Source organism: Neophocaena asiaeorientalis, unplaced genomic scaffold, assembly GCF_003031525.2.
Source record: "Neophocaena asiaeorientalis asiaeorientalis breed wild unplaced genomic scaffold, Neophocaena_asiaeorientalis_V1.1 scaffold23, whole genome shotgun sequence".
Lineage (NCBI taxonomy): Eukaryota > Metazoa > Chordata > Mammalia > Artiodactyla > Phocoenidae > Neophocaena > Neophocaena asiaeorientalis.
In genome coordinates, this window is record NW_020175047.1 from 2,361,663 (window position 1) to 2,386,636 (window position 24,974).

The 24,974-nt window shown below is 35.9% G+C and overlaps 1 protein-coding gene across 2 annotated transcripts in view; it reads right to left on the bottom strand.

Moving 5' to 3' along the window:
- Nucleotides 1–24,974, bottom strand: part of DLG2 (discs large MAGUK scaffold protein 2) — a 783,758-nt gene that overhangs the window by 408,598 nt on the left and 350,186 nt on the right. For both annotated transcript variants that reach the window (XM_024763574.1, XM_024763575.1), the window contains one exon: nucleotides 604–672. In XM_024763574.1, coding sequence (XP_024619342.1) covers nucleotides 604–672 — 69 coding nt within the window. The remainder of the gene's footprint in view (nucleotides 1–603; nucleotides 673–24,974) is intronic.

Sequence of the window (24,974 nt, forward strand, 5' to 3'; positions counted from 1 at the left end):
AACATCACCATTCTCATTTCCTGCCTTGCACACCTTGCGCCAAATCACTCAGTGGCCTTTTGACATCTGAAATCTGCTTAGATGTTCATGTTTTTGCATATGCTCTTTCTCCTGCAGGGAGTGCCCTTCCTTCCAATATCTGTCAGTCAGGCAAATATCCACAGATGCTTCAGTTCTCAGCTTGAGAGTTATATCTTCTCTGAAACCATCCTGACCTGTTCCCCCCTCCCTCTTTGTTACCCATTCTCGGTCAGATATCCTTTCTGGATCCTTCATTAATCCCTCATACGTATTTCCTGTGTGATGCTTACACTGTTATGTGCAGGTGTGTGTTTATATTTCTGTCATTCTCAATAGATAATGAGTCCTCTGAAGGAAAAGATCTTATTTGACTTGTTCAGTGTAGTACCTCGCACGGTGCTTGGCATATATATAACATAAGCTTCATAGATATTTGCTAACAGAAAGAAAAAAAAGGGGTAACGTGGGGAGGGAGGGAGGAAGGAAGGAAAGAATTTATGCAAGGAAAGAATTTATGCTCAAAGTGACAAGGGTGCTCGGTTTGGTTTAAGAGAAGGCTCCGTATTATTCTTATCATCTTACCCTTCCAGGGAGATGGCCCGTTGGAGAGTCACTGAAGGCTGGCGGGTTGTAGTGCTGTGTTGGGAATGACTGCAAGAAAAGAAAGAAAAAACAAACACAATCATTTATTTAAAATATCTTTGCACATTCTAATAGTCTTATTGTCATGAAAAGAATCAATGTTGGAAGAAATACAGGAGAGATTAAATGACTGTTCTTTGGTGATAAGCAGAATCATCCACCACAGTATAACACTCTACCAGATAAGGGGCTAATATTTCTTTATAATTTGATTTCAACATGTATTATTCAAAAGTAAACTTTAAATGAAGGGTAGCCATGAAAAGAAATATATTTGGAAGAGGTAATTATTTTCCCCTTGGAATAAGGTAACATAAAACCAAATTTCACTATGAGGCAATATATTATTTTTTTAAGGCAGAACATTTTTTTCTAACAAAATTTTAAACAGCAAATTTGAAAATTGTAGTAGTATTTAATTAGTATAAATTTATTAGTTTATATTTGCAATACTTGTAAAAATAATAATAATTCAACTGTTGAATGAACACAAAAACTTGAAAAATGGGATTTCCAGTTGCATATCAACATTAGTTAGAATTTAAGGTAATTCCGTATTTATTTTGGTTGCATGATAAGGTAAGACTGATTTTATAGATAAGTATTTGCACTAGAAATTATATTGTATCTTTGCACTAGCAATTATATGGTATATATAGTATTATCTAATACTTATTGAGTACTTATTGCCTGAGTTCCTTTTCTAAGTATATTTTTACATCCTTTATTTCTTACAACTCTGAGTTATGTACTGTCTCATTTGACAGATGAGGAAATTAAGGTAAGGAAGGTTTAAAACTTGCCCAAATTCATGTGGTAAATACCTGTGCTCGAAATGGTATCTAGACGTGCCATTCTTCTTAACCATCATATCACCTTCCAAATGGTAACAGTTTTTCTGGCTTTGAAAGAATTTGTCTTGCAATCTCAGAATACTCTTCAATTAGAGACAGAGGGAGACTCTTTCATCTGAGATATGCACAATGACAATCCAAGAGCATATTGTAATGAATTGTGAGTTTCCTATGTATTAAAGTATACAATAAAATGTATTTCAGTGTGCAATTTTAGTTTGTAGTATTAGTTTAAAAACTTATTTGTAACATTAGTTACATATACATGTAGTGTGTGAAGGTGTGTATATACACATATATGTATAGAGAGAAACCTGAGGAAAATATTTGCAGAACATGAGGCAACTTCACACAATTCTAAGACTTCTCAGCACATGCTTTGAAAACACTGACATTGCCATAAAGAGCCAAGCAAATAGGCTGCAGATTTTCATTCAGAACCTTTGTTATTATGGGTGAGAGGAGGTGTTTAACTGTGACATGGATGACATTTATCTGAGGTTGAGAGAGCAGAATTTGGGGACTATGGCTAAGGCCTAGAGAATGGTCGTCTTCTTCAAATTAAGGATTGTATCCTTTGTTTCCTAGCATCCCTCATAGTGCCAAGCATCACTTATGTCCACTAAGCATGTTTTGATTGGCCAACTGAAAGGCAGCATAGCATTGAGGAGCTGGACCATGTAGCCAGGCTGCCTGAGTTCAAATTTCAGCTCTGCCACATAGACCAATGTGACCTTCCTCATAGGGTATTCAATGAATACAGTGTTTAGAACAGTGTCTGTCTGTCTTACATGGTAAAAGCTACATAAGTGTTAAATAAACATATGATTTAGCAGAGTGTGCACTTTGAGATCTTTCTTTAGTACTAAATAAGCATAATTACTTAGATCACTTCAATTAGCCATATAGTCAATGCCACAAGGTGTAGACTTGTGAGTATATTATAACTTTGGTGGTCAATATCAAATTATTAAAATGTTTTCTGTTGTAAAAACAACATTATAAAATTAATAGAAATCAGCCACAGCAATCAAAAAAAAAAAAAGAAAATGTATCCAGATTGGAAGGGAAGAGGAAAAATTGTCATTATATGCAGATGACATGATACTATACAGAGAAAATCCTAAAGGCACCACCAGAAAACTACTAGAGCTCATCAATGAATTTGGTAAAGTCGTAGGATACAAAATTAATATATAGAAATCTGTTGCATTTCTTTACACTAGCAATGAAATATCAAAAAGGGAAAGTTAAAAATCCCCTTTAAAATTGCATAAAAAAATACTTAGGAATAAACCTGACCAAGGAGATGAGACATATGCTGAGTATAAAACACTGATAAAGGAAACTGAAGATGAGGCAAAGAAATGGAAAGATACCCCATGCTCTTGGATTGGAAGAATTCATATTGTTTAAATGACCATACTATCCAAAGCAATCTACAGATTTAATGTGATCCCTATCAAATGACCCATGACATTTTCCACAGAACTTGAACAAATAACTCTAAAATTTATATGGAACCACAGAAGACCCAAAATTGCCAAAGCAATCCTGAGGAAAAAGAAAAAAGCTGGAGGTATAACCCTCCCAGACTTCAGACAATACTACAAAGTTACAGTAATAAAAACAGTATGGTGCTGGCACAAAAACAGACATATGAATCAATGGAACAGGACAGAAAACCCAGAAATTAATCTACAACAAGAAGGCAAGAATATACAATGGAGAAAAGACAGTCTCTTCAGTAAGTGGTGCTGGGTAAACTGGACAGCTACATGTAAAAAAAATGAAATTAGAACACTCTCTAACACCATACACAAAAATAAACCCCAAACGGATCAAAGACCTAAATATTTAAGACTGGATCTGTAAAACCTAGAAGAGAACACACGCAAAACATTCTCTGACATAAATTGTAGCAACGTTTTCTTAGGTCAGTCTCCCAAAGCAATATAAATAAAAGCAAAAATAAACAAATGGGACCCAGTCAAACTTACAAGCTTTTGCACAGCAAAGGAAACAAAATGAAAAGACAGCCTATGGAATGGGAGAATATATTTGCAAATGATGCAACCGACAAGGGATTAATCTCCAATATATACAATTATGCAGCTCAATATCAAAAAAAAAGACCCAATCAGAAAATGGGCAGGAGACCTAAATAGACATTTCTCCAAAGAAGACACATAGACGGCCAACAGGCACATGAAAAGTTGCTCAACATGGCTAATTACTAGAGAAATGCAACTTAAAACTACAGTGAGGTATCATCTCATGCTGGTTAGAATGGCTATCATTAAAAAGTCTACAAATAACAAATGCTGGAGAGGGTGTGGAGAAAAGGAAACACTCCTATACTGTTGGTGAGAATGTAAATGGGTGCAGCCATTATGGAAAACAAACAGTATGGAGGTTCCTCAAAAACTAAAATCTAAAAATAGAGTTGGCAATATGATACAGCAATCCCACTCCTGGTCATATACCTGGAAAAGACGAAAACTGTAACTTGAAAAGATACATGTACCCCAGTGTTTATAGCAGCACTATTCACAATAGCCAAGACATGGAAGCAACCAATGTCCAAAGGCAGATGAATGGATAAAGATGTGGTGTATATATACACACACACATATATATATACACCCACACATACATACAACACTGGAATATTAATCATAAAAAGAATGAAATAATTCCATTTTCAGCAACATGGATGGACAGAGATTATCATACTAAGTGAAGTAAATCAGACAGAGACAGACAAGTAATATGATATCACTTAGATGTGGAATCTAAAATGATACAAATGGACTTATTTACAAAACAGAAATAGATTAACAAAGAACAGACTGGTGGTTGCCGAGGGGGAGGGGGGTGGGGGAGGGATGGATTGGGAGTTTGGGGTTAGCAGATGCAAACTATTATATATAGAATGGATAAACAACAAGGTCCTACTGTATCGCACACGGAGCTATATTCAATATCCTGTGATAAACCATATGAAAAAGAATACAAAAAAATGTATATATGTATAACTGAATCACTTTGCTGTACAGCAGAAATTAACACAACATTGTAAATCAACTATACTTCAATAAAAAAAAATTCTCTGACATAAATCATAGCAATGTTTTCTTAGGTCACTCCCCACAGGCAATAGAAATAAAAGCAAAAACAAACAAATGGGACCTAATCAAATTTACAAGCTTTTGCATAGCAAAGGAAACAAAAAGACAACGTAGGGAACAGGAGAAAAATTGCAAATGATGTGACCAACAAGGGTTAATTCCCAAAATATACAAACAGCTCATAAAACTCAATAACAAAAAAACCAAACAATCCATCAAAAAATGAGCAGAAGACCTAAATAGACGTCTCCGAAGAAGACACATATTGGGTTGGCTAACAGGCACACGAAAAGATGCTCAACATCGCTAATTATTAGAGAAATGCAAATCAAAAGTACAATGAGGTATCACCTCACACCAGTCAGAATGACCATCATCAAAAAGTCTACAAATAATAAATGCTGGAAAGGGTGTGGGGAAAAAGGAACCCTTCTACACTGTTGGTGAGAATGTAAACTGGTGCAGCCCCTATGGTAAACAGTATGGAGTTCCTTAAGAACCTGAAAATAGAGTTACCATATGATCCAGCAATCCCACTCCCAGGCGTATATCTGGAGAAAACTCTAATTCAAAAAGATAAATGCATTCCAGTGTTGATAGCAGCACTATTTACAACAGCGAAGACATGGAAGCAACCTAAATGTCCATCAACAGATGAATGGATAAAGAAGGTGTGGTATAGATACATAATGGAATATTACTCATCCATAAAAAAGGATGAAATGATGCCATTTGCCACATGGACCTAGAGATTATCATACTAAGTGAAGTAAGTCAGACAGGGAAAGACAAATATATGATATCACTTAGATGTGGAATCTAAAAAATACAAATGAACGTATTTACAAAACAGAAACAGGTTCACAGACATAGAAAACAAACTTATGGTTACCAAAGGGAAAAGGGGGCAGAGAGGGATAAATTAGGACTTTGGGATTAGCAGATATAAACTACCATACATAAAATAGGTAGACAACAAGGTCCCTATATTGCACAGGGAAGTATATTCAATATTGTGTAATAAACTATAATGGAAAAGAATATGAAAAAGAATATATATGTATTCACATATACATATACATATACATAACTGAATCACTTTGTTGTAGACCCCAAACTAACACATTGTAAATCAACTATACTTCAATTAAAAAAATTAAATTAATGGAAATCAAAATAAGAGAGAGTAAAAAAAATTCACATATAATTCCACTGCCTTGTCTCAGACTTTACAGAATCATCTAATTTAATTCTCGGAGCTGTCCTATAAGGAAGGTATGAGAATCCCCATTTTATATTTAAGAAAACACAAAGAACTTAACATGTCAGAAAACAACAGCTTGCAAATATGGAGCCAGAATTCAAACTAAAGCCCCTCTTGTTGCCAAGTGTATGTACTTTAAACTCTATGCTACTGATTCTCTGTATTTCCACGTGTTTCATATCATTTTAAATATACACAGACCATATATAACTTCATATCTGCATTCCTCCTCCCCCCCCTACATTATAATTTAATCACTCCTGGCAAGGTTTCCATAATTATTATTTTGGTGTTATATAATGTTACTCTGAAGATGTAACTTATTTAATCATCCTTTTACAAATGGATATTTGGGTTATTTCTGTTGTTTTAATATTATAAACAATGCTGCAATGAACATAGTGATATCAATTACTTTTTTTTACTTGACAATTTCCTTTGAATGTATTCCCCCAAATGGAAATATTTATTTGGTTATGTTTCATGACTTATGTTATTAATTACTTTTCAAAAGTTTCTACCATTTTATTGCTTCTAAAATCATACATATATGTGCCAGTTTCACCACAATCTTATAAGCCCAGCTATTATAATTAAAAAAAAATTGATAATAGGTACAAAATGATGCCTCAGATTTATGAGTATTTCTTTCTTTATGAGAATGACCTTTTCTTTTCTATGTGCTTATTTGCGAATTGTATTTTTTTGTTTAAACTGTTCAGGCTTTTCCTTTACCATTTGTCTTCCACTGGTTTAGAGAGTGCCAACATTCCTTGGGTAAAGATCAATGATGCTTACTAAGCAAGATTAATGAGTAACTGGAATCACTGATAGTTTCCTCACCAATAACCTGGCCCATATAATGAAAACAAAGAAATATTCAGTAATCTCACTTATCACTACCTTAAACTAATTACTTTAATATTCTGCCCCAAATTATTCCAAAAATGTCCCTTTAAAAGTTTTAGTGACACTTAGATTAAGTGCAAAAGGTACCATGAAATGCTCACAGAAATTGACTCCTTTTGTGTTACACAAAGTCAGCCAATTTCTCCTAGCATGTGAATCTGGAACAAACGGAGCTTTTTACAACATGTAATTACCCTTTTACTCTACTAAGACATATATGGTGAATTACCTGATAGTCAAGACCTACAGATGCAAGGGAATTTTTGTTATACCCTGATAGTAACATTTAAGCAGTAATTGCAGTCGGTATTAGAAGCTACCTGATAGCTTCTAAGTGGTATTTAAAAAAAAAAAAATCAAATATCTTCCCCTTGGGACCAAGTAGGTTTTATCCTTTCTGTATCATTGGCTACATACACAGCATGCTGCTAGTTCTACCATGACTAAGAAATTATAGGTGACAACTGCCTGGCTATTTCACCTCTTGAGGCAGAGAGGCCAGCCAGATGGAATTCTGAGAAGTGTAGTGGAAAGAACCAAGGAAAGAAAGCACAGCTAAAACTTAAAGCTTTCAAAAGCTAAAAGAATTGTTGTAAAGCCAAACCAGCTTTACAGCAAATGTTAAAGGAAATTCTCTGGGCAAGAAATAAAAGGTCACAACTAGAAACAAGAAAAGTACAGAAGGAAAGAGCTCACTTGTAAAGGCAAATATACAGTAAACGTAGGAAATCATCCACACACAAAGCTAGTAGGGAGGTTAAAAGAGAAAAGTAGTACAGTCATCTGTATCCACAATAAGTGGTTAAAGGATACACAAAACAACTAGATGTAAAGTAGGGTATCAAAAACAGCATGAGGGGAGGAGAGTACAAATCAAGGGTGTTTAAAATGCATTTGAAATGAAGAGATCAGCAATTGAAAACAGCTGCATATATATACAGACCACTATAAAAAAAAACTCATGGTAACGGCAAACCAGAAATCTATAATAGATACAAACAAAAAAGAAAAAGGAATCCAAGGATAACACTAAAGCTAGTCATCAAACCATAGGATAAGAGAACAAAAGAAAAAAAAAGATGTACAAAAAGAAATACAAAACAATTAATAAAATGGCAATAAGAACATACATATTAGTGATTACCTTAAATGTAAATGGACTAAATGTTCCAACCAAAAGACACAGACTGGCTGAATGGCTACAAAAACAAGACTCATATATATGCCAACTACAAGAGATTCACTTTATTTATTTATTTAGAGATTCACCTTAGATCTAGAGAGACATACAGACTGAAAGTGAGGGGATGGAAAAAGATATTCCATGCAAGTGGAAATAAAAGAAAGCTGGAGTAGTAATACTTTTATATCAGACAAAATAGACTTTAAAGACTGTTACAAGAGACAAGGACACTACATAATGATCAAGGGATCAATCCAAGAAGATATAACAATTGAAAATATATGTGCACCCAACATAGGAGCACCTCAATACATAAGACAAATGCTAACAGCTATAAAAGAGAAAATTGACAGTAACACAATAATAGTGGGGGACTTTACCACCCCACTTACATCGATGGATGGATCATTCAGATAGAAAATCAATAAGAAAACTTACATAGGCCTTAACTAACACTAGACTATGAGGACTTAATTGATATTTATAGAGCATTCAACCTGAAAGCAGCTGAATACACATTCTTTTCAAGTGCACATGGAATATTCTCCAGGATAGATCACATGCTAGACCACAAACGAGGCTCAATAAATTTAAGAAAACTGAAATCATGTCAAGCATCTTTTCCAACCACATGCTATGAGATGAGAAATCAACTACAAGAAAAAAACTGCAAAAAACACAAACACATGGAGGCTAAACAATATGTTACTGAACAACCAATGGATCACTGAAGAAATCAAAGAGGAAATCAGAAAATACCTAGAGACAAATGACAACAAAAGCACTGTGATCCAAAACCTATGGACATAGCAAAACCAGTTCTAAGAGGGATCTTTACAGCAATACAAGCTTACCTCGGGAAACAAGAAAAATTTCAAATAGCTTAACTTTACACCTAAAGCAACTGCAGAAAGAAGAAGAAACAAAATCCCAAGTTAGTAGAAGGAAAGAAATCATAAAGATCAGCGCAGAAAGAAATGGAATAGAAACAAAACAAGAGCAAAGATCAATAAAAAGACATATGGACACCAAGGGGGAAAAGTGGCGGGAGGTGGTGATGGGATGAATTGGGAGGTGGGGATTGACATATATACACTAATATGTATAAAATGGATAACTAATAAGAACCTGCTGTATAAAAAACAAAATTCTAAAATTAAAAAAATAGAGACTAAAAAAAAATTAGAAAAGATCAATGAGACTAAAAGCTGGTTCTTTGAAAACATAAATGAAATTGATAAACCTTTAGCCAGACTCATCAAGGAAAAAGGGGAGAGGGTCCAATTCAATAAAATCAGAAATTAAAAAGGAGAAATTACAACTGACACCACAGAATAAAAAGGATCATAAGAGACTACTACAAGCAACTATACACCAATAATATAGACAACCTAGAAGAAATGAAGAAATTCTTGGAAAGGTACAATCTTCCAAGACTGAACCAGGAGGAAATAGAAAATATGAACAGACAAATTACCAGAAATGATATTGAATCAATAATTTAAAAGTTCCCAACACATAAAAGTCCAGAACCAGATGGCTTCACAGGTCAGTTCTATCAAACATTTAGAGAAGAGTTAACACTTATCCTTCTGAAACTCTTCCAAAAAATTGCAGAGGAATGAACACTCCCAAACTCATTCTACGAGGTCACTGTCACCTTGATATCAAAGCCAGAAAGGATACCACAAAAAAGAAAGTTACAGGCCAATATCACTGATGAACATAGATGCAGAAATCGTTGACAAAATACTAGCAAACTGAATCCAACAATACACTAAAAGGAGCATACACCATGACCAAGTGGGATTTATCCTAGGGATGCAAGGATAATTCAATATCGTCAAATCAATCAGTGTGATACACCACATTAACAAATTAAAGAATAAAAACAATATGGTCATCTCAGTAGATGCAGAAAAAGCTTTGGACAATATTCAACACCAATTTATGATAAAAACTCTTCAGAAAGTGGGCATAGATGGACTATACCTCAACATAATAAAGGCTATATATGACAGACCTACAGCTAACATCACACTCAATGGTGAAAAGGTGAAAGGATTCTCTCTGTGATCAGGAACAAGACAAGGATGCCTACTCTCACCATTTTATTCAACACAGTTTTGGAAGTGCTAGCCATAGCAATCAGGGAGGAAAAAGAAATAAGAGGAATCCAAATTGGAAAGGAAGAAGTAAAACTGTGATTGTTTGTAGATGACATGAAACTATACAGAGAAAATCCTAAAGATGCCAAGAGAAAACTACCAGAGGGCATCAATGAATTCAGCAAAGTTGCAGGATACAAAATTAATATATAGAAATCTGTTGCAATTCTATACACTAAGAACGAAAGATAAGAGAGAGAAATTAAGGAAGCAATCTCATTTAGCATTGCAGCAAAAAGAATAACATACCTAGCAATAAACCTACCTAAGGAGGCAACAGACCTGTCCTCAGAAAACTATAAGACACTGATGAAAGAAATTGAACACAACACAAACAGAAAGATATACTGTGTTCTTGGATTGGAAGAATATGTATTGTGAAAATAACCATACTACCCAAGGCAATCTACAGATTCAATGCAATCCCTATCAAATTACCAATGGCATTTTTCACCAAAAACCAAAAAATTTAAAAATATGTATGGAAATACAAAAGACCTCTAATAGCCAAAATAATCTTGAGAAAGAAGAACAGAGCTTGAAGATTCATGCTGCCTCACTTCAGACTATTCTACAAAGCTATAGCAACCAAAACCATATGGTACTGGCACAAAAGCAGACACAAAGATCAATGGAACAGGATCAAAAGCCCAGAAATAAACCCACACACTTATGGTCAATTACTCTACAACAAAGGAGGCAAGAATATACAGTGGAGAAAAGACAGTCTCTTTAGTAGGTGGTGCTGGGAAAACTGGACAGCTACATGTAAAAAATAATGATATGAGAACATTCTCTAACTCCATATACAAAAATAAACTCAAAATGGATTAAAGATCTAAATGAAAGACCAGATACTGTAAAACCTCTAGAGGAAAACATAGGCAGAACACTCTTTGACTTAAATTGCAGTGACATTGTTTTTTGGATTTGTCTCCTAGCGTAATGAAAACAAAAGCAAAAATAAACAAATGGGACCTAAAACTGAGAAGCTTTTCCATAGCAAAGGAAACCATCAACAAAATGAAAAGACAACCTACAGAATGGGAGAAAATATTTGCAAACAGTGAGACTGACAAGGGATTAATCTCCAAAATATGCGAATAGCTTATACAGCTGAATATATATAAAAAAAAAAACATTTAAAAAAATGGGCAGAAGATCTAAATAGACATTTCTCCAAAGAAGACACATAGACGTCCAACAGGCACATGGAAAGATGCTCAACATGGCTAATTATTACAGAAATGCAAATCAAAACTACAATGAGGTACCAACGTCACATTGGTCATGAAAAAGTCTATAAACAATAAATGCTGGAGAGGGTGTGGGGAAAAGGGAACCCTCTTACACTGTTGGTGAGAATATAAACTGGTGCAGCCACTATGGAAAACACTGGTGCAGCCACTATGGAAAACAGTATGGAGGTTCCTTAAAAAACTAAAAATAGAGTTGCCATATGACCCATCAATCCCACTCCTGGTCCTATATCTGGAAAAGCCAAAACTCTAATTTGAAAAGATACACACACCCCAGTGTTCACAGCAGCACTATTTACAATAGCCAAGACATGGAAGCAACCTAAATGTCCATCGACAGATGAATGGATAAAGAAGATGTGGTATGTATACATAATGGAATATTACTCATCCATAGAAAAGTATGAAATATGTCATTTGCAGCAACAAGGATGGACCTAGAGATTTTCATACTAAGTGAAGTAAGTTGGACAGAGAAAGACAAATATCATATGATATCACTTAGATGTGGAATCTAAAAAATGATACAAATGAACTTATTTACAAAACAGAAACAGATTCACAGACATAGAAAACAAACTTATGGTTACCAAAGGGAAAACGGGGTGGAGAGGGATAAATTGGAAGTTTGGGATAGGCAGATATAAACTACTATACATAAAATAGATAAACAACAAGGTCCTACTGTATTGCACAGGGAAGTATATACAATATTGTGTAATAAACTATAATGAAAAAGAGTGTGAAAAAGTGTATTTATATATATACATACACACACACACACACACATATATGTAACTAAATTACTCTGTTGTAGACCCAAAACTAACACAACATTGTAAATCAACTACACTTCAATTAAAAATAGTATACAATATATATATATTTAAATTTAAACAAAAAACAACAACAAAAAAACCCTTAAAGCTTTCAGCATTGGAGGGCTAAGTGCTTGGAATGTTCTTTGTCTGAAAAAATACACAGACCTACTCACAAATGGCCATTCTCCTCATTGTATCTATCATTTTTCTATACAGTGTCAAACACCTCTTCTGTGAAGCTTTCTATGACAGGCCTACCTACCTCCCCAGTGCAGCTGCCATGCTCTCTGTGCCCCGCCCAAGCTTCCCACACATCCAGAATAGCACCCATGGCTGAGAATCACCACCACTTATTATACATGCCTGTTTTTCCTATTATATTGCGTGTGCTTTCGGAGCAAGGAGTAGGGCTTATTCATCTGTACATTCTCAGCCCAGGGCTGGCCCATAGAAGATGCTTCATAAATATCTTTTTGAATGAGGAATACCAAGGATTGAGTTCCATCTACCTGTAAGGCTGATGCTTTATCTCATTTGAACTATCTAACAACATTGAGAACTAGATATTATGCCCATTTTTGAGAGAAAGTAAATCAAATCTCAAGGTCTCACAGGTAGTAGGTAGCAAAAGTAGAAGACAGGTTTGTCAGCTCCATAGTCTCCTCTAAGACAAACCATGTTACCTTTCAGAAAAGTGAAATCAAAGCTCTGTGATTAGTCCATGCAGATGACCCAACACATTGTGTTAGGAACCATTATACTAAACTCATACTAAAGATCATTGATAGCATTTTTTTGCATAAAATACTACCCATTATTTTCACCATGTATACCCAACTTGCATGCCAGTGGCTTTCGAAGATCATTTTAAAGATGAAGATCATTTAACAGAGGGACTTCTCTGCCCTATCCACACCACCTCATTAGTGAGCCCAGGACATTTATGAGTATTTAAGTGATAACACATGGTGGGTGAGTAGGGTGAGAATGAGGAAGGCTTAATATCATGTCACAGCACTGATGCTGGGGGAAGAAGTCCCTGTTACCTGGTAGGAAACCTGCGGCACTGTACTTAGGTGGCTTGCCTGAGGTGCCAAATAAGGGGACTGTGGAGGTAAATCTTACCAAAACTTTTTAAGACTCAGAAAACGATAATAGTTCTATTGCCTTTCTAAATCATGCTGTCATTGAATAAAATTGAGCCAGAAAATAGTAGGGTCTCTTTTCTGAGAACTGCATGATTTTCCAGTGAAAGACTCCTTAGCTGTTCCCTAAGAAAATGGCATTTGAATGGAGCTGAAAAATGCATTCCTATTGCTGCGTAAAATTAAAAACAATTTGAGCATCCGAATTGAAATTGTTTTGTAACACATGGAACACCAAGGACCTAGCTGGTGGTGATAAATGGCTCTTTAATTTTCTCCTTCTCTGAAGCAATGAGAGGCAAGATAAGTGGTCTTTCCAAAATGTTGTAATATTAAAACTATGTTATTTTAATGGAGAGCACAAAGTTTTTTGTGTCTTTAATTAACAAACTGGTAAACTTATTTAATGTGACTTGTAAGGTCCCATCCATCAACTAAAATACCTCCTGATGTATTTTCAATATTCTATTTCATTCTTCACTCACTGTTCTGAAGAACTCACATCTCTCCTTGTCATATTTAACTCTCCACCTTTCTCTTATATACCTGTATCTATCATTTTCTGCTTTCTTAATATTATTTTCTTCTCTTGTTTTTAGTCTACTTTCCCTCCCTTCATTTACTTGCATTAAGTTGCCACTCTTCTTAAAAATAAGAATATATCTTCTTGGTTATCCTACCGCTGTCTCAAATGCAACATAATCAAAGCACCACCACCTTCCTCCATAAAGCTCGATTATTCCTCCTGTTGCTTCATTGATACTTAACATGAGGTAGTTTTATCATTATTTATATGTTCTGTTTACATCTAACAAATATTAATTGGGCACTTATTCCACATCAAGGATTGTGTTAGGTGCTTGGGATGATTTTTTGATTCCTTAATACTGTAGTCCTCAATAAATACTAATAATAAAGAAGATGGTGAAATCAAATAAACCACTTGGCTTCTTTTCATATGGATAACATTTTACAATACACCTCCAGGTAGAGTTGATAGACAAACCATATAAGCTGGAACTGAACAGGTGTATAAGTATTTTAAATGTTGGAGAGGGGAAAGACTTTCTGAGAAGCTAGGAGAGCATGTTCAAGGTCATGGAGGGCCAAAAGTATGTGTTGCGCTCTGGGAACCTGGAGTGGTTTGGCTTAACCAGAGCAGAGTGGCCATGGATGAGGCCTGGAACCTGGTTGGGGGTGGATCATGAGGGGCAGTGAGGTCCGGACTTTATTCTGATGGTAGTGGTGAGCTCTCCAAGGTTATTAAGCAGGGGTATGAAGGGGTCAGAATAGTATCTATGACTCAGAAGGGTAAGGTTGAAAATACTCTGAAAAGTGGAAGGAAGAGGAGGAAATCTACAAGTAGGGAGACTAAAGGGAAATCATCATAGTAGAGAAAACTAATAAATGCCTAAACTTTGATGATGGCAATTGGAATTAAGAAACGGGGATACATTGAACACATTTGGAAGTAAAATATCCAGGAATGAATAAGAGGAGGTTATAGAGAGGGCACATTGATCTCTAGAATTGATCCTAGTGATCTGGATGGGCGGGCATTTCTCCTGAAAGTTAACATCTCCTAGAGAGAAGGGGCTTGCCCTTCCCAGGGTATAGGAGTAGTTGTGCCCTCTTCATGAACTTCCAAATGAACCTTCAAAAGTAGATTGACTTTGGTGCTAGGAGGAGGGTGGTGGTGAGAATGAATTGAGTTCTGCCATTGGTTGAGAGGATGAGCACACTGTTAACAGAATCAAATAGTATTGTGTGTATGAGAAAGTACAGTTGTGGATAGGAAAATATAATTGAGTTTGGTTTTGTACAAGATTAGCTTGATGTGCCTGTTTACACGTGTGGGAGATAAGATTTGCAATGGAACAACCAAAATTACTGGAAAGTTCTTCCTTCTCTTGGTGTAACACCTACTTACCACCCATAATTGGCACTGAATTACTGAGATATTCCTTTCATCTTCTGCTCCTTCAAATAAACATTTTTGGTTTTTTATGAGATGGTTTCAAGATTCCTAGCCATCTTTGCCTGTATACTCTTAATTTTTCCTTTTGATTTCTACTTAAACTGCAGAACCTAGAAATGAATTCAGAGTTCCAGATGTGCTTAGGCCAGGGCTAAGTGCCACTAGATGCTGACTTCCTCCACCTTGATTCCATACGCCTGCCAGAGCTGGCTAAGATACCATGGACTTTAAAAATTTGCTAAACTGAATGGAAAAAGGAATATAAGGCTTAGTTCCTATCTTCTAGGAGTTCACGTGTATTCTGGGACTGACAGTAACAGTACATAAAAATTAAATAAAAGGCATGAAGAGGATAAAATCACATTCTACAAACGGTGTAATTGTAGATACACTGATTCTCAAAAATTAACTTGCTGATAAAATTTTATAAATAAATAAACATGAAAAAGATTTGCTAAATTGTATTGATAAATTTAGGGTTAACTTCTCATATATTTGTAACAAGATAGATTTGATTCAAAATCAAATCTATCATGTACTTGTATATTGGGTTTTGGGAAACTCAATATAGTTATTAATATCCATCCCACCCTTGTCAAATTTAATGGTATTGATTATGATATATTTTTATAGTTTGTTAAGCTAGCATTAGATGATCAATTTAACTCAGTTAATATTTATTAAGCATCTAAGATGTGCCAGCCATTATAGGACTTCACTCTTGCATCTAGTTTCACATCATCTTTGAATATGACTTTTATATTTTCATGCAAACTATTAATTACAAATAGAGACAATGACTGTGCATTGTGGCAAATCATCACAGATCTTCCTACAGCTTAATAGTTAGTCCACAAGTTTCATGTTTGAGCTCTTCTAATCAGCATCTTTCTGGAAATTAACCAGTCCTCAGGCTGACCGATGTCCATAGCAGGTGGAATCCTCATGACCCTTATATTTCCATGCCTTCCATGTACTTGTATTCTTACTAAGGATCAGTTGTAATTGTTCTCAAATCTGTTTATTCGTATTGTACTCATTTTTATATTCATGCAGTTTAATTAAATGTTACAAAAATAAAATACGAGTAGGTGAAAAAGAATTGTTTCTATCAAGAGTAAGTTGTATTGATCTAGAAAGACTTAATACTCACATGTAGTTAAAAACTTTGCTGCCAAATTAGGTGTGAGAGAAAAAACGGTACAGGTCAGAAAATAATTATAAATTGAGAATTTTTCACATAGTTTACTTTCGATTCTCAGGCTAATTTAAAGAAATCCAAACTGGAAGGCACGGATGATGGATTAAGGTATGCGAGAAAAATAAAGCAGGACTTCATAAAAAAATGGGCCTCAGGTTTCAGGTCTTTTGAATCAATTTGGTGTGCCAAACATTTTCAAGCAATTAACAGACAATTCAGATGTTGGGAAGTAACATCATAAAAACTCTGGCCAGAGACTGACAATGCTAAAGAAAATCTTGACCCTCACATATAAAAAAATGATGAAGAACAAAATTTGTTAACTCATCTCAGACAAATCAAAAGTTCTGATCATTTATAGCAAAACAATGTATGACATTGGATTAATGACGATGATTTGTTGAAAATTGAAATTGTGGACAAAAAGAAATCATGCATTCCAGGACAAACAGATGGATCTAAATATGAAGAAAAATACTGGATTAAGTTCAGGGCCCTAAATTTCTCATGCCATAGCCAGAGAAGCTAGAAATGTGGTTTTACTTTATGCTGAACAGATTCAATCAACAGTCAGTAATAACATGGTGACTCAGAAAAATTGGAGGGGCCTTACTGGAGATATTCCATTTCTTTTTTTAAATACCGTCAAACCACTGGTTTTATTTTGCCACCGTACAGTTATATTTTTAAAAGTTAAGTTGAAATAATTAGTGCATGCAAGTATTTTTTCCCCTAAATGATGACTATTGTATTCAATATTTTGACTAACAAATAAAACCTGGTTCTGGTTTTGTGGGTTACAAGACGTTCTACTGTATGAATGTCTAGCAGATTATCACCCAGATATTTGTTCTCTCCTTATCCTTAAAGAGTATCACGGGAGACCTTAGAGTCTTCTTCAAGAGGAGACATAGACTACATTTCATGGTCAGAATGTGGTTAAGGTGAAATTAGAACACAGAGTCAACTCCCGGCCCATGGTTTTCTCTGTCCTGTGCCACTGGGATTTCTTCATATTCTTCTCTGTGGCAACAGTTCAGTGATGAACATGGTAGCCAAAATATTGGCCATTTAAAAAAATCCTGCTCACCACTGTTAAGTAGCTGGAAGACTCTGAAGGTGCACTTCAAATGCTGATTCAATCTCCATGACAAATTCTTTGCTTAAAGCAAGAATGAGAAATCCCAGTATTTTGCCCTCTGGACTGAACCAAATGGTGTATGACTGGTCTCAAAACCTAAAACGTCAGGAGCAAAATGTAGTGTTTTAATGCAGCAGGCATATTCCTGCCTTTATTCATTTTCTTTTAGATGGCTGACTGACCATACATCATTTTTCTTTGCTTTTGTAGTATACAAGCTGCATCTCAGGAGGTAATGTATGAACATGTATCAAAAAGCTCCTTTCCGTGCAGGTTATTTTTCACAAGGAAAGTGAAACATTGAATTTACAATAGCTTAAATCAAGTGTCAGATAGCTCCATGAATGCAGCTACTTCAAAAAGGAAAACTGAGTTTAGTTAGGAATTTTACATAAAATATTGATGACTACTACAGAATGCACCAACAATTAGAGAATTAAAAATGGGAAGGTTTTTGTATACCAGTTGGGATTTTAGGCATTTAATTAATACGACCCTGGATATCCCTTTATTTCACACAGGAAGCAAATTTTTCAGGATAACACTGTCTGGTTTTTAGTGTTTGACAATATCTGGGAAGGAAAGTTGTGTGGAAAAAACGGCAGAATTCTAGAAGTGAGGAATGTGGGTTCTCTTACGAGCTCAATAGCCTTAGATAGGTCACTTCACTTGCCTTGTTTTGATTTTTTCTTCAGTTTGAATAGGAAACAATTGTTCCCGCCCTCCCCATCTACTTTAGTGGGTATAGATGGGAAACAGTACTGTGATGGGAAAGGAGCATGGGCTTGGGAGTCAATGGCCTTGGGTTAGGGATTTCTTACTCTTCTTAATTAGGTACTCGTCAACCTCAGACCGAACACTCTCATCTCCAATCCTGTCATCAGTATAATGTAGATAATAGTGCCTTCTCACAGACTGCTCTGAGGGGGAAAATAAAGCTATGTATGAGAAAGAAATTTTGTAAAGTGTGAAGTATGGGAAATAGTAAGTGGAAATTACTTTCTAGGGAGGTAGTGTAATTTGGTCACAAGATGTCTAAACATAGAGACCTGAGCTAACCAATGGGCACAAGGAAGGAAAATAGGGCTTGAGCTAAGAAACATCAGAAATGGAATTACAGGATTTGGCAATTTCATGTGGTGGGTGAGTGAGGAGTCTAGGACAGCTTCCGTGTTTCTGGTTGAAGTGATTGGGTCAATGCTGGTACTCCATACTGAGAAAAGAGTGTGAGAATAATAATAGATTTGGGGAGAATATAATTGTTTTGATATACATGGTGAGTTTGGGGAACCCTTATGACATTAAGGTACAGATATCTTATAAGATAGATCTTGTAGCCTGATCTCAGTACACTGTTCTGGCATGAAAAAATCCATTTTGGAGTCCACATAGTATATATAAGTACATTGGAAAGCATGAGTATTCCTAAAGCGATTGTGATGAAAAGAACTGAAAGCTGAGATGGAGACCTGGAGATAACCAACATTATAAGATGTGTAGAAGAAGATAAACCTAGAAAAAAGACTAAGAAAAAAATGAGTGGAGAAATAGGAGGAAAACCAAGAGAATATGAGGTAATGTCAGCTAACAATGGGAGCAGAGAGATAGTTTCAAGAAAGAGAGTTTGGTCAACAATTTCCAAAGACTTTAGAGAGTTTACAGCAGAGGGGAAACTGGTCATTGGAGTTTGAATTATATTCTGTAGGCAAAGAGGAGGTCATGAACAATTTTAAGCAATATTAAAACACACCCACTTCTGCAGTTTAGAGAGAGTCTTCTATGATCCCCAGCTACATAAAACAGCTAGAGAAGAGATAGAGAAAGCCAAGAAGCTGTAAGAGGAAGCTTGTCTTAAGAAGACTAGGTATGAATACCAAAGCTTTCTGTCATAGCATTACCAGGGGACAGTCCTCAGAAACCCTTTCTGTAGCGCAAATGGAATAATCATCCTTCCCCTGGCAAACCAGTGTAGGCACCAAGGCAACGAATGGAAACTCTTGCCTCCTATCATACTGTTGGGTTCTATTTTCAATGAAGAATTGTTCTTATTCTATCATTTATTTTCTATATTGATTTTCATGCAGACAGCTGGAACATCCAAATAAATGTGGGCCACTTGGTTGGTAGAAGATATTAGTTTGTATGTATTAGTGTTGTGGAAAAGCTCCCCATGTTTAGTGAAAGGGAAATTGTTTCACTTGACACCTGTAGTCTGAGTCTTCCACACAATGATTACCACAGAGAAGTCATCACCATCACTGCAGTAACAAGTGACATGCGTAAAAGGCCAGTTCGTTTCCCTCCGCTCTTCACTATTCACACCCCCAGAGTAGGAATTGTTTCCTCCTCTGGTATCTTCCCTTGGTTGAATATGTTCAAGGTAGCCATGAGGTTATTTGTTCAGCTAAGCGTCTACATATTACCAGAATTCTAGTATTGAAGAGATGAAAATTGGGACATAAAACCCAACATGATGAAATACAATGCTTTCTAAATCCCTTAATGTAGATTTTTAATTCAGTCCAGTGAAGTGAAACTAGACCCCAGCAGCAAACCCTTTCTTTTTAAATAAATTCTTGGTTTCCTTGGGGATTAATTTTCCAACACAAAGTACCTCTTTTAAAAAAGTTTTTGGGGCTATGAACAGCTTGATAATATTTAGTATTCAGAGCCATTTGACAGTCAACGTAAGAAAAATGTCAAATGTAAAATACCAATGTTAGGAAAGTATCAAAACACTAAAATCCTTTGTCTTTGTATCCCAACGACAAGCTTGCAAATAAAGAAGACTGAATTTCCTCATTAATGAGAAATGATTACCCCTTAGCCACTAAATCAGATGTAAGTTACAACTCCATGAAGATGCAAGTGAAAGGATTTGAAAGGGCATAAGGGTAAAAATTGTGAATCTCTGATAGCTTTCTTCTTCACGTTTCTTAAGATTTACAACGAATTTTAAAAATCATCTTTTTCTAAGATGCCAAAAATTTTAGTATAGTTCATTAACATATTAGAAGGCTCAGACATCGACTCTCCATACTCTGATTTCCCAGTCGCCTTATCTGCCAGTACCCAGTCATTAACACCCACAATATGCAACATACTGTGGCTGATGTAATGAAGAAAACAATAAAGGCTAAAACAAGGGCTATGATCTTCAAGCATTTACAATGTAATTCGGGAGAAAGGACCTCCATGCACTCACTTGATCATTCCAATTCATTCCCTTTCACTCTTCCTTTTGGTAAACAACAGCATTGCCGGTTGTTAAATCCAAAAATCTAGGCATTTTCACTGATTCTTCACTTCCCATCTTATTCCACAAACAATTTATTAACAAGCTCTTTTGCTTCTCCAGTGCTACCACCCTAATGGAGAAACACCTTTCTTGGTACACTTTCACAGCAGCTTCCCAACTAGTTTTCTTCCTCTCTTTCTAGTCACTTCTCACAATGGCCTGAGAACAGCTTGTTTTAAAGCATGAAAGCAGATCATCTTGTCCTCTGCTTAAAGAAAACTTTGCAAAGACTTTCCATCACAGTTAGAATAAAATTCACAGTCACTTCCAGGGCTGTAATATCCTGTGGTCGCTGTCTGCCTTTGGGTGTCCATGGCTCACCACTCTGTCAATCACTCCCCAAGACTCAGCCACCCTGGCCTTCTTCCTGACTCTCAGATATTCTCACTAGCTCCTCTCTAAGGGCACCTTCATTAACTGTTTGCTTTGTGTCTAGGTCTTCTCCTGGATACCTCCCTCTCAGTCAGGTCTTAACTAAAACGTTACCTCTCTAGAGAGGCCTTCCCTGCTTTTCCAGCTAAAGGCACTCCACTCCCATTCCAGGTATTACACAGCCTCTTAACACTGTTTTATTTCTTCCATAGCACTTGCACTTATTATTCACTTAAATAATCTGTTTATTGATTTGTTTTTGTGTTCACGGACTTCCCTTCCCTTCCAGAGTATTGCTTCCATGAGCAGGAACAAGAAATACATATAAAATCTCTCTCTCTCTCCTGCCACCACCCCCCATCTCTATAATACTGAATGAAAGAGCAAGAAAGGCCTGTGAAATCACACTTAGCCCAGCTCTATTGGGACAGGGTAAATTCATTCAGGGTCTTTAATGCCACAATTTAAATCAAAGGTCATCATTTTAACATCACCTAATGTACACTGTATATTTTGCTGAAGTAATGCTTTCTTAGACTCCATTTTTTCCCTACCTTGGCTTTTTGAAATACCTAAGAACAATTTTTTGACTTAATTTTAGAGGGAGCAGCCAGCCAAACCCTTTTGGGGATTACTGTGTTCCCCAAATTCATATCACATCTTGTACTGAACACGCCATTGGCTTGTAAATGCTCCAAATCCACCTCCCAATTTTATCAAGGCATATCCTCAATCATCTGTACACTCATTCAGCCAACATTTATGGAGTATTGTGTATGTGCCTGGCGACAACCTGTCCCGCAATTTACTTAACCCACCACCTTATATTTACAAAATTGTTCCCTTTATTGCTTTCTGGTAACATCCCACATTCAGTCATCAAACATTTCCATGTCTACTAAAAGTCAGTACTGTGCTAGGCACTATGAGATGAGAGATACAAATAGGAAACAAGCTCAATTCCTTCTATAAAGGATCTCATAGTCTATACAGAGAGATAAGTAAGGGATCAACTAACCAAAAAATAAAAAGGGGGTGGGGGGAGATGCAAAAATAAACTGATTACCACAACAGAGGAGATCTCATGCTAGCCTAGAAGTTTATAGAGGTCCAGGAAGAAAAATAGTAAATGACACTTTTTCAAAAGGATTTTTGTTTGTTTACCTTAACATTCTGAGAAAGCATTTCCTTTGAATTTTTGCTATTTTTCTTCTGGGGTTTTAAATTTCCAAATATCCAAATAGGGTTATTTTAGGAATAAAATAAATTATAAATAATGCATACACACCTGTATTATGAAACATCACGCTACTAAGAGTTATTGTCTATCACAGTAGTGGAAATATTCATTAGGTAAATGGAACATTAGAACCAGGAGTCTTTTCCAAATGTCTTCTTATTTAAAAAATTTTTTAAACATCTTTATTGGAGTATAATTGCTTTACAATGGTGTGTTAGTTTCTGCTTTATAACAAAGCACATCAGCTATACATATACATATATCTCCATATCTCCTCCCTCTTACGTCTCCCTCTCACCCTCCCTATCCCACGCCTCTAGGTGGTCACAAAGCACCAAGCTGATCTCCCTGTGCTATGCAGCTGCTTCCCACTAGCTATCTATTTTACGTTTGGTAGTGTATATATGTCCATGCCACTCTCTCACTTTGTCCCAGCTTACCCTTCCCTTCCCTTCCCTGTGTCCTCAAGTCCATTCTCTATGTCTGCGTCTTTATTCCTGTCCTGCCCCTAGGTTCTTCAGAGCCATTTTTTTTTTTTAGATTCCATATATATGTGTTAGCACATGGTATTTGTTTTTCTCTTTCTGACTTACTTCACTCTGTATGACAGACTCTAGGTCCGTCCACCTCACTACAAATATCTCAATTTCGTTTCTTTTTATGGCTGAGTAATATTCCATCTTATGTATGTGCCACATCTTCTTTATCCATTCATCTGTCGATAGACACTTAGGTTGCTTCCATGTGTTGGCTATTATTAATAGTGATGCAATGAACATTGTGGTACATGACTTTTTCTGAATTATGATTTACTCAGGGTATATAATACCCAGTGGGATTGCTGGGTCATATGGTAGTTCTATTTTTAGTTTTTTAAAGGAACCTCCATACTCTTCTCCATAGTGGCTGTATCAATTTACATTCCCACCAACAGTGCAAGAGGCTTCCCTTTTCTCCACACCCTCTCCAGCATTTATTGTTTCTAGATTTTTTGATGATGGCTATTCTGACTGGTATGAGGTGATACCTCATTGTAGTTTTGATTTGCATTTCTCTAATGATTAGTGATGTTGAGCAGCCTTTCATGTGTTTGTTGGCAATCTGTAATATCTTCTTTGGAGAAATGTCTATTTAGGTCTTCTGCCTATTTTTGTATTGGGTTGTTTGTTTTTTAGATATTGAGCTGCATGAGCTGCTTGTAAATTATGGAGATTAATCCTTTGTCAGTTGCTTCATTTGCAAATATTTTCTCCCATTCTGAGGGTTGTCTTTTCGTCTTGTTTATGGTTTCCTTTGCTGTGCAAAAGCTTTTAAGTTTCATTAAGTCCCATTTGTTCAAGCCTTGGTAAATTTAAGAAAATTGAAATCGTACAAGTATCTTTTCCGACCACAACGCTATGAGACTAGATATCAATTACAGGAAACAATTTGTAAAAAATACAAACACATGGAGGCTAAACAATACACTACTAAATAACCAAGAGATCACTGAAGAAATCAAAGAGGAAATCAAAAAATACCTAGAAACAAAGGACAATGAAAACACGATGACCCAAAACCTATGGGATGCAGCAAAAGCAGTTCTAAGAGGGAAGTTTATAGCAATACAAGCGTACCTCAAGAAACAAACAACTCAAATAAACAGGCTAACCTTACACCTAAAGCAATTAGAGAAAGAAGAACAAAAGAATCCCAAAGTTAGCAGAAGGAAAGAAATCATAAAGATCAGATCAGAAATAAATGAAAAAGAAATGAAGGAAACAATAGCAAAGATCAATAAAACTAAAAGCTGGTTCTTTGAGAAGATAAACAAAATTGATAAACCATTAGCCAGACTCATCAAGAAATAAAGGGAGAAGACTCAAATCAATAGTTAGAAATGAAAAAGGAGAAGTAACAACTGACACTGCAGAAATACAAAGGATCATGAGAGATTACTGCAAGCAACTCTATGCCAATAAAATGGACAACCTGGAAGAAATGGACAAATTCTTAGAAAAGCACAACCTTTCGAGACTGAACCAGGAAGAAATAGAAAATATGAACAGACCAATCACAAGCACTGAAATTGAAACTGTGATTAAAAATCTTCCAACAAACAAAAGCCCAGGACCAGATGGCTTCACAGGCGAATTCTATCAAACACTTAGAGAAAAGTTAACACCTATCCTTCTCAAACTCTTCCAAAATATAGCAGAGAGAGGAATACTCCCTAACTCATTCTATGAGGCCACCATCACCCTGATTCCAAAACCAGACAAAGACGTCACAGAGAAGAAAAACTACAGGCCAATATCACTGATGAACATAGATGCAAAAATCCTCAACAAAATACTAGCAAACAGAA